Source organism: Myotis yumanensis, unplaced genomic scaffold (assembly GCF_028538775.1).
Source record: "Myotis yumanensis isolate MYYU_CA2020_CCGP unplaced genomic scaffold, mMyoYum1.0.hap1 SCAF_4, whole genome shotgun sequence".
Classification (NCBI taxonomy): domain Eukaryota; kingdom Metazoa; phylum Chordata; class Mammalia; order Chiroptera; family Vespertilionidae; genus Myotis; species Myotis yumanensis.
In genome coordinates this window covers 7,675,330-7,689,222 of record NW_027223755.1, presented here as the reverse complement: position 1 = coordinate 7,689,222, position 13,893 = coordinate 7,675,330, and the positions used below count along the sequence as shown (strand labels likewise).

Here is a 13,893-nt window from a genome sequence, read left to right as displayed (position 1 = left end):
ATGAAAGCTCCCTATTAAGTTCTTGATTATTTTAAGAGATAGAAGTTAGTAATAAAATTTATGTACTTGCTGTCTTTATAGGTCAGCATATAAATACCTGATTATCCCAACCAAAGCATACTTTATGATTTATTTTTATAGTTAAACTAGAGGCCCAGTGCATGAAATTCATGTATGGGTAGGGTCCCCAGGCGATCAGGGCCAATCTGTGGGATGACCAGTGGGGTGATCAGGGCCCCAACTCGCATCATCTGCCTTGGCCTGGCACCGTGCACTCACCAGCCCCACCCCCCACCACCGCCAGTCAACTCCCTCTGCGGTTTGACTGATGGGGCAATCGGGGGCCCAAACTCCCACCCACCTTGGCTGGTCTGGCAGTGCCTGCTCACTGGCCCTGCCTCCCACCACCGCCGCTGCTGGTCAGGGCCTGCGGGTTGGGGTCAGCTCCTGCGTTGAGCATCTGCCCCCTGGTGGTCAGTGCACGTCATAGCAACCGGTCATTCTGCCGTTCGGTCTATTTGCATATTAGGGTTTTATATAGATAGGTATTCTAGATAGATAAGATTATATTTTCTCAGTAATTATAAAATAAAACAATGTTGAGGAGAACTCATTTTTAGATATGATTTTGTTCATATGTGACAGGATTATTTCTAGATAATTGTGTTCCTATACTAAGAAATATACTGAAGATTTGTATTATATTTCCTATCATGATGGATTTTTAAAATGTTATTCCAAAAATAAACTGCATTAACTGTTGTATTATAATGTTTTCTAAATATAGAAATTACAGGAGTCAGTGCAAGAGATTGCTAGAAATTTTCATTTTATTGACTAGGGAACTGGAATGATTTTTAAAAAAAATAGTAAATCATTAATGTTAAAGATGAAATAAAAGTGTTTGCTTGTACTTCCCCTTTGTTTAGTGGTATGGGGTTCAGGAAATAAATATACTATGGGGGTTCCAAAATATATCTCCTGTAGCCTCTTATAAAAGTATATGCATGCCAAATGAAGAGAGTAGTAATATTTAGCTTCTCTTGATAATATCAACATAGTCCAAAGTCCTGAATTCTATGACAGTTTTTCAGAAAACAAAATTGTAATTTCTTGACCAAGATTTAATTATTAATTCTTGAGGACTGGATTCTTTTGTACAACATTTTATTTAATGGGTATTTTTGGAAAATTGAGTATAATTTTTAAATGATTTTTTAAAATTGTTCATAGGAACAAAAACAGGAAATGGTGAACTTCTGGTTGCTGTGTTTTACCTTTCCTGAACTTTTATTGTATCCTATTTGTTGAAGCCAAAGTTTTTACATATAAAATTTGAATGAAGCTATGGATAGTAAATAGGGCTAATTGACTTTTAGCAAACTTATTGTAGACCATTAACTTATCTTAGGGAGAGATAACAAAAGCAATAAACAGCATACTGTTCTTTCAAAAACTTTTATAATATGTATTTTAGGTTTTTTTTATATTTCTTTATTGATTTCAGAGAGGAAGGGAGAAGGAGAGAGAGATAGAAACATCAGCGATGACAGAGAATCATTGATCGGCTGCCTCCTGCACGCCCCACACTGGGGATCGAGCCAGCAACCCAGGCATGTGCCTTTGGCCAGAACCGAACCTGGGACCCTTCAGTCCTCAGGCTGACGCCCTATCCACTGAGCCAAGCCTGCTAGGGCTGTATTTTACTTTTAAATATCTGATTAATTTATAGCAAATATAATTGAAAAGTTAAAGGAGCAGAGTTGACTTAGAATTTTGAGCTCTGTAAGTTGAGTTACAGAGGTATCTGGTGTTATAGGATTAAAGGCAAAAATGTTTATTAGAGCTATCTGATTTTTAATTTGCTTTAGATGAATTTAATATGTATGTTTTCCGAAATTGGTTATGCTGATTTTGATGACTTCATATTAGTGCTGACATTTCTAACTTGCTTTCTGAAAGCCATGTTCTCATTATTTCTTGGCTTTATTTGAAAACCTTTGGAATTTAGGTACTACCTAGCACCTTTGATTTGAACCATGTCATTTTGTATTCAGTTTCTGCGTTGTCTGATGGGATAGTGTTTTATATATAAGCAAGTTATCTTGAGATTTTGGAAAATTAAATGTTTGGTATGTTGCTCCACAATTGCAAATGAGATCATAAATAAAAGCAAAATTTTCTAAAGTGGTTGGTTTTAGTCAGCCCTTGAGAGATGAAATACTTCTTGAAATGAATTTATCACTAGTAACTACTATATTATAGGACTAAATCATAAAATTTCTATTTACTATATTCTAAAGTTGGACATTGAGAACTTTTTTATAACTATTGTATTGGTGATGGTAAGGAGCAAAAAAAAAAAAAAAACTACTTTGGTCTACGGAGAGCTCTACTTTAGGTTCTGAACTTGTTTCTATTATATTCATTTGTTATGAGAGAAGCATTCACTTCAATAGACCAGAAATATAAAAATCTGTATCTTGTAATATTAGAAATATGATTTGATACTTGTGAAATTTGAGAAGAGGAATAGAGTACTCTTAAGAAATATTCACCTAGTATGTGATAGAACCTAATACCACACATGTCTTCTGTTCCACACATAGGAGACACTTTTCTGGCTGCTGGATATTTATTTCCCTTTGTCCTGTTCTCTCTCATATGGATAGTCTTATATACACTGATAGGTTAACTCTCTGTAAGTTAATATTTTATAGTATTCTTAAAGGACCCTTTTCTCAATCTTCTACTCATATGTTAACATCTGTAAATACATAAATTAAATTTTAAAGACTATTCATCTTTGCTTCTGGAATAACCTACCATAGACATTAATATCTCCTTCATGTGCTGAAAATTCCTGCTTTCTTTTGTCAAAGAGGGGTTTCTTTGTTTATCTTTGCCTAATTTCATCTTTTCCCAAGGTCCACTTTCCATGTTAGCAAGTATAAGGAATGGCCTAGCTATACTAATTTTTTTTTTATCATATTACAATATTCTTGCACTGTGACCTTCATAAGAAGTAAATTACTACCTACTGTCATTTGAAATAAGAGACTGGGATTTTGAATATGAATAGGGCAATTAACCACTGTTAATTGTACTGTGGTTTAGGGGTGCATGTTTTCATTTTTCATAATGGGCTACTATGTGTATAATTGTTGTGATTCCTAACTTAAGTGTTTTTAGTTATCACATGCAGTAGATTTAAGCAAGTGTTATACTTTGTTTCTTATAAGCATAATAATCTGGATCTTATTTTCAGAATATTAGCATCTGGATGACAAGTGATGTTGGTTTAAGCATTTTCTTCAGGATTATATACATTCTGATAGCTAATCTTATGGTTCCCAATGCTAAACAGGACTTAAAGATAAACAGTGTCCCAAATATTAAAATTATTCTTCATAGAGATGGTTTTCCATCACTAGATGAAGGTTATGATGTAATGAAGAGTAATGACAAAAGTGACCTATGCAGATTCAGAGCCACTTTACAGGAACAAGTTCATGTTGGAACTGAAATAGATCAATTGAATCAGAACCTGCACGTTCTTAACGTGTCCAAGAATCCTTGCAGCAGTAATGGAATTTTTCACAGTTTTACAGAAGAGGTGACATGCTGTTCAATAGTTGAAAAATTAAAACTTTCTATTTAGCAATATTTTATGCATAGTGCAGTAAATTATCAGAGCTTTCCCAATCCTAATATATTACTCTTATGCAAATGCTTTCATGATTTTTTATTATAAATAATTACAACATCTATAGTTTAAGATAACTAAATCAAACATGGTAACTTCTTTGAAATTAAACTATTTGCTAAATAGGTTAATGATCTATAAATGCTTTAGTATTTTGTAATTCTTTAAAATTTAGCCTTCAAGATATTTTAATGTTTTTCTGAAAGACAGATTGCTCATGTTAATAAAAGCATGAGCCAAAGATTTCTTAAGAGAAATCTTCAGATGCCTGAGATCTATGTCATAGTTTTAAAAACTTTCACAAAGCATATTTTTTGAAAAATAAAAAAATTTAGATTATACTAGATTTAAATTTAAATTTCTAGATTCCTATTGTAAACATCTAAGGATTAAGTATAATGTGATAAAGCATCCTATAAAATTCTGTAAATATAAATTAATTATTCTGAATGTTGTTGTTTTTAGTTATTGATGCAAAAAGCTTCATATAAGTTTTACCAGATTAACTAGGAAAGACAGTCTAATGATAATATACGTTATTATTATCATTATTATTATTATCGTATGTAGTTTTGCAAATGGAGTATATGTGATGGTAGATTTGACTTCTGAATAACTGAAAAAGCAGAATGACTTTGTTCTACAAAATTAACAAATATCTGAAGTAAATTTTACTGGTATTTGATTAGATTTAAACTGGATGAATTTCTTCTAATTTTGAAAACAAAATGATGGAACTTTGGTGTATAAAAGCAGTATTACCATTAAAAATTTTTTCAGAACTTAATTCCCTAATGATAAGGGGCTGTTTTTTAGTGTCCAGTTTGACTTTATCCTTGTCATACTGTTTTGCTTAAATGATATTATATCATATTAATGAATATATAAGAGAATCTAGAAGTTCTCCTGTAAAAATTATTTAAAATGTCTTAAAACAGAGCCAGGCAATTCAGCAAGTAAATAGTATAGCAGGAAAACCTCAAGGTGCTATAATATAACTATTCCTAAGAACTAATTAGAGATTTAATTTATAGAAAATGACTTAGCAGCCTCTTAAGGTTTAATCATGCACAGAAATACAAAGTTATTAAAATTTCCTTGACATTTTACCGTGGTGGTGGATTTGTGTTTGTTTGTATTTTTGTCTTTACATTTCAGAATACTGTAAATAATTTCTTACTGCGGCCAAGATATAGACCCCTAGAAATTTACGTTGAAGAGCCCAGCCATTTTTCCTCAGTAGAAGTTGCTGATGGCAGGATTTATCTAAAATGCTTTCATTTTTATACTTAAAGGCTACCTTATTTTAAATATACTTCTGTATATTAGCTTTTAAATTCCATTTGTGCTGTTGACACCTTGAAGAATTTGAATCCTGGATCAAAGGTTAATGAACTATTAAATTTTTTTCATACTCTCCTCATTTGTTTTTTACAGTGGCATGGTTTCTATTTTCTTTTGGGCTTTATTCTTTTCCATACGTTCCTACATATTGTAAAGTTCACATTTTCTTTTTAATATGTTGGCAGATTTACGTCTCTGTAGTTTTGGGTTAATGGTTAAAATGAGAATACATGATTTATAACTGGTTGCCTTATTGATATATAAGGAATGTGGTTTATCTTTATCATATACAAACAAAAATATGTTTGTATTTAATGTATTTTAAGTTCCATTTATTTTATATTCTTAGGCTTACTTATATACTCAACAAGTATGCTATTAAATTTTTTTTTTTGCTATAGTCACTAACATTTATTGAGATATAGCAAGCATGAATATTTCCTCAAAACTTGGTTTAAAAATATATCATTTGTGCCTACTATTTTATATATGCATATTGATATTTGCATTCATCACATTTTTTAAAAACATGATGACTTTAAAAAATAGCCGAAGCTCATATGGTTTTTTTAATAAGATAAGAATATATGTCTATTACTGATATTGAATATTTATCTTTAAATTTCAGATAAGCCTTTGAAAAAAAGAAAACAAGATTCTTACCCACAGGAGGCTGGGGGTGCTACAGGAGGTAATAGACCAGCTTCTCAGGAGACGGGTTCTACGGGAAATGGGTCAAGGCCAGCATTAATGGTTAGCATTGATCTTCATCAGGCAGGAAGAGTGGACTCTCAGGCTTCTGTAACTCAGGATTCAGACTCCATAAAAAAGCCTGAAGAAATCAAGCAATGTAATGATACACCTATTTCTGTTCTTCAAGAAGATATTATTGGAAATCTTAAATCTATGCCAGAAAACCATCCTGAGACTCCTAAAAAAAAGGCTGATCCTGAGCTTTCAAAGAGTGAATTAAAACAAAATGAAAGTGGATTGGCCGAAGCTAAACCAAATGAAAATAGATTGGTGGAGACAAAATCAAGCGAAAGTAAGTTAGAAATGAAAATTGAGACACAAACAGAAGAACCTAAAAAGAATGAGAGCAGAACTACAGAATCCAAACAAAATGAAAGCACCACAACCGAGCCTAAACAGAATGAAAATAGACTATCTGACACAAAACCAAATGACAACAAACAAAATAATGGCAGATCAGAAACAACAAAGTCAAGACCTGAAACCCCAAAGCAAAAGAGTGAAAACCGACCTGAAACTCCAAAACAAAAGAGTGATGGGCATCCTGAAACCCCAAAACAAAAAGGTGATGGGCGGCCTGAAACTCCAAAGCAAAAAAGTGAAGGTCGGCCTGATACACCAAAACATAGGCATGAAAATAGGAGGGATTCTGGAAAGCCATCAACAGAGAAAAAGCCTGAAGTGTCTAAACATAAACAGGATATTAAATCTGATTCACCTCGGTTAAAATCAGAACGAGCTGAAGCCTTAAAGCAAAGACCTGATGGACGATCAATTTCTGAATCACTAAGACGTGACCATGATAGTAAACAAAAATCAGATGACAGGAGTGAATCAGACCGACATCGGGGGGATCAGTCTAGAGTTCGAAGACCAGAAACATTGAGATCCTCCAGTAGAAATGAACATGGCACTAAGTCTGATGGTTCAAAACCTGATAAACTAGAAAGAAAAAACAGACATGAATCAGGGGACTCAAGGGAAAGACCATCTTCTGGAGAGCAAAAATCAAGGCCTGACAGTCCTCGTGTTAAACAAGGAGATTCTAATAAATCAAGACCCGATAAGCCTGGTTTCAAATCACCAAATAGTAAAGATGACAAAAGGACAGAGGGTAACAAGAGTAAAATAGACAGTAATAAAGCACACACTGATAATAAGGCAGAATTTCCAAGTTACTTGTTGGGTGGCAGGTCTGGTGCATTGAAGAATTTTGTCATTCCAAAAATCAAGAGGGATAAAGATGGCAATATTACTCAGGAGACAAAGAAAATGGAAATGAAAGGAGAACAGAAAGACAAAGTAGAAAAAATGGGATTAGTTGAAGATCTAAATAAAGGAGCTAAGCCTGTAGTTGTCCTGCAAAAACTGTCTTTGGATGATGTTCAGAAACTTATTAAAGATAGAGAGGACAAATCACGAAGTTCCCTTAAACCCATCAAGAATAAACCATCAAAGTCAAATAAAGGTAAGAATAATTATACTGATATCATTTGTATTCTAATCAGTTTTCCTTTGCATATTAGATTAAAAAAATGGAAATTTACCAAAATTGAAACACCACTACATGAAAATATAACATTGATGCAAAATAATAGTGAATTTTTTTTTTTTTGGTAATATAGATAAAAAAATTCTCAATGAAAGTTCTTTATCTCCCAGTCTTAATTGAACTACTTACCGTAGTTATAATTTTTACTAGTTGATACCCAGTGATAAGTTTTTTTGCTATTTAGTTATTTTAGGTATTTTTGAAAGTTGCCTGTGAGTCAAGTGAATTATTAGAATGGATGTATTTAACAACTTTCTAACAAGTTAACTGTAGAGATATTTCATTCTATAATGAGGTAATAAATTGAATTTTAATTTCTAACATCTCAATTGAACTGTACAGTATACAAAAATCAATGTTATAAATGTTTAAAGACTGTACAGTGTCTCAGTACTGTTTTCTTACAGACTTTTCTCTGAGTTAATTATTGATTATTAATGAGTAGTTTGAATTTTTATAGTTTAATTATATAAAAGGTGTTTTTTTTTGTTTTTTGCGGGGGGGGCGGGGGTTTGCAGGAAAGATGGCCAGTGACAAATGTTTTGTTTAAAAAATATATAGTTTAGCTCTTTCCTATGGAAAAGTAAGAGGGAATGATATGTACCTCAAATTGGGTTAAATAATTAGTTTGTGAGGTGTTTTGCTTTCCGTTTTGTATGGTTGCTGAGTTAAATTCTCCATATACTTGAGTAAGTTGTATTTTTTCCAGGGGTGAGGGTGGGGGGAAATGGGGGTCTTAAGTGCTGAAAAGAGTGGCAGTTTGTACAGAAAGTATAATTTTTTTCTTTTTTTTTTTGTATACTACTTTATAGGTAGATAGGTAGGTAGGTAGATTGATAGATTGATAGAGAGATAGATGCTGCAGTGTGGCAAGACCTAATATTTAGCCCATGCAATATCAGTATAGTTCTTAAGGCAATAAAGGAGAACATTTATTTGATTTTTAAGTTCTAATTCTTTGAAAAGTTCATTAAATAAAAACTTAGATTTATACTTATAAACAAACATGAATGGAATTATGCTATCCTTTATGGTAGTCACCTGTTTCATTAGGCTATTTAAATTGAAATTAGTTTAAACTAAATAAAATTTAAAATTCACATCCTTAATAGCCACATGTGGCAAGAGGGTACCTTATTAATGCAGATAGAGAACATTTACATCATCAGAGAGTTGTGTATTAGGAGATACAGACGTTGTAATGGTTATTTTTGTAAGATGCTGTTGTGCCTTGTCTATCTTAAAAAGCTTATTAAAACATAGTGTTATTACTAAGAACTCTTAAAAAGTTACTTGTTTTGACTAATCTATTTTTATTCTTACTTGGTCTTCATTAAACATTTACTTTTCACTGTTAATTTATTTGTTTTTTTTCTTTCAAAAATGAAAAAGATTGCTTTTGAATCACCAATATTTGTATTTTAGTGAAATTTTCAGATTTCTTTTTTAATCCTCACTTGAGGAAATGTTTTTATTAATTTTTAGAGAGGGCGGGGGGGGGGGGGGAGAGAGAGAGAGAGAGAGAGAAAAAACAGTTGCTGTTCGTATGTGCCCCAACCTGGGTATGTGCCCTGACAGGTAATTGAACCCTTACTCTTCTGTGCATAAGACGATGCTCCAACCAACTGAGCCACACTGGCCAGGGCAAAACTTTCAGATTTAAAATTATGGCAATCAGACCTACAAAAATAATTAATATTTCAGCTTTAATTAATTGTTTTTATTTTCTATGAGTGCATCTTAAATTCTGACTGAAAGTTTGGGAGTGGTATATATGTATATGTAGTAAAGAGTATACTTAAAGCAATTTTAGAAAGATCAGATGGAAAGTGGTACCCTTTTGTCAACCTTGGTCTCGACCATCTTTTTCTCTCCTGCCATCTGTCATCTTATGCTAGCCTTGCTTTCTAAGCTCTGTTTTAACAATGAATCTTTGCAACTGAACATCAACAAATTAATATATCTCCTCGTTAGTAACTCTTGTATTATTTCCTGTGGTTTTTACATGTAATTTCATTGCCTGTGAATGTGATCTTTTTAGTACCAATCCATGTTTCTCCTAAATGTTCTTTTAACACAAATATATATACTAGATATGTTCTTTTGATGAGTGAGTAGGCTATCTAGGTGTGTCTGTCTGCCTGTTTGTAATGTGTGTGCATGTGCATATGTATGTATGTGTATATGTATGTATGTGTGTATGTATGTATATGTGTGTGTGTGTGTGTGTGTGTGTGTGTGTATATATATATATATATATATATATATATATATATCCCACGTTCAAAGGCTGTTAAATCGCATTGTTTACCCATATCTTCAGGAAAAAATCACTTCTACTGTCATTGTAAACAACCTGCTTCCCTATTTATAATGGTCTGGCCCTCTAGCTACTACATCGCGAAATTATAGCTAATTTGTCTACTAACGTGAGGTGGTCATAATAATCTGGCCACTCAGTGTATGTGTATATAAACACATATATTAATCTATCTGCAATTATAAGTGGACCTTTTATAAAAACTCTGATTTCAGTGCTTCGGTTCATTTTAAGATCCCATATAGATAATTTTTGCTTTACTTATACCTTAAAATTCATATCTATTATTTTTTAGTAATGAATTAATTTTGGTTTTATCTTAGATTTCTGCTAAGTTACCATGTCAGTGTTATACATATGGATTTTTAAAAATTACATGCATAGTTGTAGATTACTGACCCTTTGTAATACGTTTTACTTGGGATTTACTTTGGAGAGTCACAGAAAATCATCCATTTTGACATTGCTGTTTTTCTAGGTAAAGGAATTAGGCTGAATATTGCTGGAATACTTTTGTGGTTAATTCCTAAGTCAAACTTTTTAGTAGGTTGTGTGGATTTTTTAAAGAAGAGCCATAAAATTTCATCCTTAAAGTATTTTATCTGATGTGTATATTTAAAATACTCATTCTTTAGAGTAACTTGAAATTTGTTGAATATGCTTTACCGGTAAATTTTGAATGGTAGCGATATAGATTTATGACTCCTGGTATAGATTACTTATTTTGTCTTTTGTGTGAACTTACTAAATGTAAAGTGATATTGTTACGTTTGTTTTGATTTCTGTAGGGATATGTGTATATCCTTAGTACCTAGCATAATACATTGTATATAATAAGAGCATATTAAGTGCCTACTTAATGAATAGAGACTGTATTGCCACCATATTCTAAAAAGGTTTTTTGTTTGTAAATTATAATTGTGTTTCTGTCCTTTGTTCCTGTCAGTAGAACCTAGTTTGAGATATACTTAATTTTCAACTTTCTATTCCCTAAACTTTGTAATGACTCTTTCACTCTGTCAACTACCTAGTTTTTATTAAGATTCAGAGGACACCTAATCATATTCATGTCATTTTAATTTACCCTTTACCTTTATTTTGCTCTATAACTGTTACAAGTTTGGCTCAGTAATAGTTCTGTTCTCTTGCTTCTGTCATCTTCCCAGTCTGTCACCATCACCTAGTTTCTTCCTTGCCAAATCGGAGGAATGGGGATAGAGAACCAACATAACCTTTGTAAAAACTTTAACATTTAAAAAATACTTGTCTATTAAAATATGTTGAATGCAAAAATAATATATTATTAAAATATTTTGCTACGAATATTATCCTAATATACCCTAATGTACAATATATCTCTAAATTAAATAAAGTTATGAGATCTTTAAGACAGTCATGATCATCGACTAACATGTTTTAAAAGTGTTAACAGCTTAGTATCAGTAATTATACACATTAACAGTTTGATTTTTTACATTCCAGAGTGTCTCAAAATAGCTTAACTTAATATCCAAGGAAATTATTTTGTTCCTCCTTCTAATAACTAGTTTTCCATCACTTGCTTTCAAAAAATACGCCATACCACCTGTTATTTGAGATTATAGCCTTTAAATTGTAGTGCTTTGATTAGCTAATGATTGTAGTCATTAGGGACACTTGTTTCACCTCATTTATGGCAGTTATTATCAAATGTTGATCACTGAAATACATTAGCTAGTTGCTTTTTATGTAGCACTGAATAGTCTAGTTGGATTATGTTTTGGACTCTAACCTTCTGTAAATTTGAAAGTACTGTTTTTGAGTGACTTTTTGGCATAGTTTATGAATTCCTAAGTTGAGGAATTTTTGGTAAAGTATGTAGGATTGTAATATTCAGAATCTTTAATAATACTGTAATGGAAATTTATTTTGTTTCATTTGATTAGTTTTATAAAATATTTTTCTGAAAAACTCAAGCTTTTAGTTTTGTAAAGACTTTATCAGCAGTGATATCTTTAGGAAGTGTTTGGAGAATATTTTAGTACAGAAGTTGGCTTAATATATACCTAGCTGTTGTTGAGTGTGATTTTAGATTACTCTTTTAAAGTTTTTTGTCCATGATTTCCATTCACAAAATTTTTTTGGTCCAAAATTTGCTTAGTAGATAATTGACAATATTAATTTAAAGAGATTTATTACGTAGAAATATCTTTTCATAAAAATTAAATGTATTAAAGTTTGCTAATGGTGTTCTCTCCTTTCCATTCCATATCTCAAGCCAGCCTGAGGACATAGCTTCTATAAAGTTTTCCTAGCTGTTGAAATATACATGATTGAGGGGTGAGGAGACAGCAAATAATTCTGAGCGAACCTATTTATGAAGAACTAGTCATTACTCTAACATACTGAATTCCCCTTTCTAAAAAAAGGTTATGAAAACCCTACCCTACAAGACCCTCATACAGATATTAAGATAATAAATCCCTACTTGATATTATAGTATAGTATAGTACAGTACAGTCCAGAGGTCCTCGGGTTACGTCAGATCGGTTCCTACGGCACGACGTAACGCGATTTTCACCTAAAGTCGGAACCCACCTACATACTATATATATATCCCATGTTCAAAGGCTGTTAAATCGCGTTGTTTACCCATATCTTCAGAAAAAAATCACTTCTATTGTCGTGGTAAACAACTTGCTTCCCTATTTATAATGGTCTGGCCCTCTAGCAACTTCAGCGCGAAATTATAGCTAATTTGCCTACAAACGTCAGGTGGTCATAATAATCTGGCCATCCAGTGTAAGCACCTATGTTACTCACATGGAGCGCATACACAGCAGTAATGAAGTGAAACAACAAAACAAAATTAAAAGAAAGTTAACAATTCCTGACCTTTACTTGTGGTAAGTAAATAAAAAAACACAAAGCACATATGTACATACGTCAAAATGATGGTACTTTTTTTAATATAAATACTGTAAATGGGAGATGGCGACGTAACCATGAAACAAGGTACATCGAGTCCGACGTAACCCGAGGACTGCCTGTATAGTATAGTATAACCTCGGATACTATTAGTTAGTGTACTACTATAGTAACAAGTTAATATTATATAGTATAATATATCCTGGTATATATGCATAGTATAATATATTGTGGTATAGTGTAATATCAAGTAGGTATTCATTATTTTAATACCTGTTTCAAGCTCTTTCTAGAATAAGAGAATTCAGTGTGTTAAAGTAATGGTATATAATATACAATATGCAGTATATATAACATAACAGTATATGATATATTATGATATAATATGCATTTGACCTTAGAACAAAGTGGGGATTTGGAGTACCAACTCCCTTGCAGTCTAAAATTGGCATGTAACTATAGTCTTCTCTCCAATATGTAGATTCCCAATCACAGAGTTAACCCTTGAAAAACACGAGTTTGAACTGTGTGGGTCAATTGATTGCACTGGTCATTGAAAAAAAAATTGCATACATGTGGACCCACACAATTCAAACCTGTGTTGTTTAGAGATCAGTTGTCATAAAATTTAGCATTCTCTGACTTCTATTGTACTAACTTTTGAAAATTCTTCATTAAGCCCAATATAAATTGTAGTACAAAGAGCACTAGAATCAGAGCCTTGGACAAATCATAACCTTTTAAAAGCCTTGGTTCATTAACTTTTAAAATGGAAAAACCAATTTTCTTCCTACTTCATACAGTTTATAAGGACCAAAATGAATCTTATAGTAAGAGCTAACATCTGTCCATTTCTTTTAATATAAAAAAATAGTCATCCAATTGTAATTGAATTTAATAAAATAATTTTTGAAAATTAGTGTTATGTATATATACTTTATTATGTATTTGAAGCTGCTGCTGTCACCATTTATTTTCATTTTTATTGAGATATAATTAACATGTAACATTTATTAAAGTGTATAAAATAATTTTTGGTATGTGTGTGTATTGTGAAATGATTACCAAATAAGATTAGTTAATGTTCAGTAGCTATATTTTTTCTTATGACAATAATTTTTAAGATTTGTTTTCTTAACAACTTTTTTGTTTGTTTAATATATTTTTATTTATTTCGGAAAGGAAGGGAGAAATAGAAATATCAATGATGCGAGAGAATCATTGTTTGGCTGCCTCCTGCACTCCCCACACTAGGGATCAAGCCCACACCTAGGCATGTGCCCTGACCAGGACTCAAACCTTGACCTCCTG

The 13,893-nt window shown here is 32.1% G+C and overlaps 1 protein-coding gene across 4 annotated transcripts in view; it reads left to right on the top strand.

Annotated features, from left to right (window-relative positions):
• Positions 1-13,893, top strand: part of NIPBL (NIPBL cohesin loading factor) — a 187,377-nt gene that overhangs the window by 91,224 nt on the left and 82,260 nt on the right. For 3 of the 4 annotated variants that reach the window (XM_070411818.1, XM_070411817.1, XM_070411819.1), the window contains exon 10: positions 5,679-7,271. The exons of the other annotated variant lie outside the window; for it this stretch is intronic. In XM_070411818.1, coding sequence (XP_070267919.1) covers positions 5,679-7,271 — 1,593 coding nt within the window. The remainder of the gene's footprint in view (positions 1-5,678; positions 7,272-13,893) is intronic. 4 annotated transcript variants of the gene reach the window in all.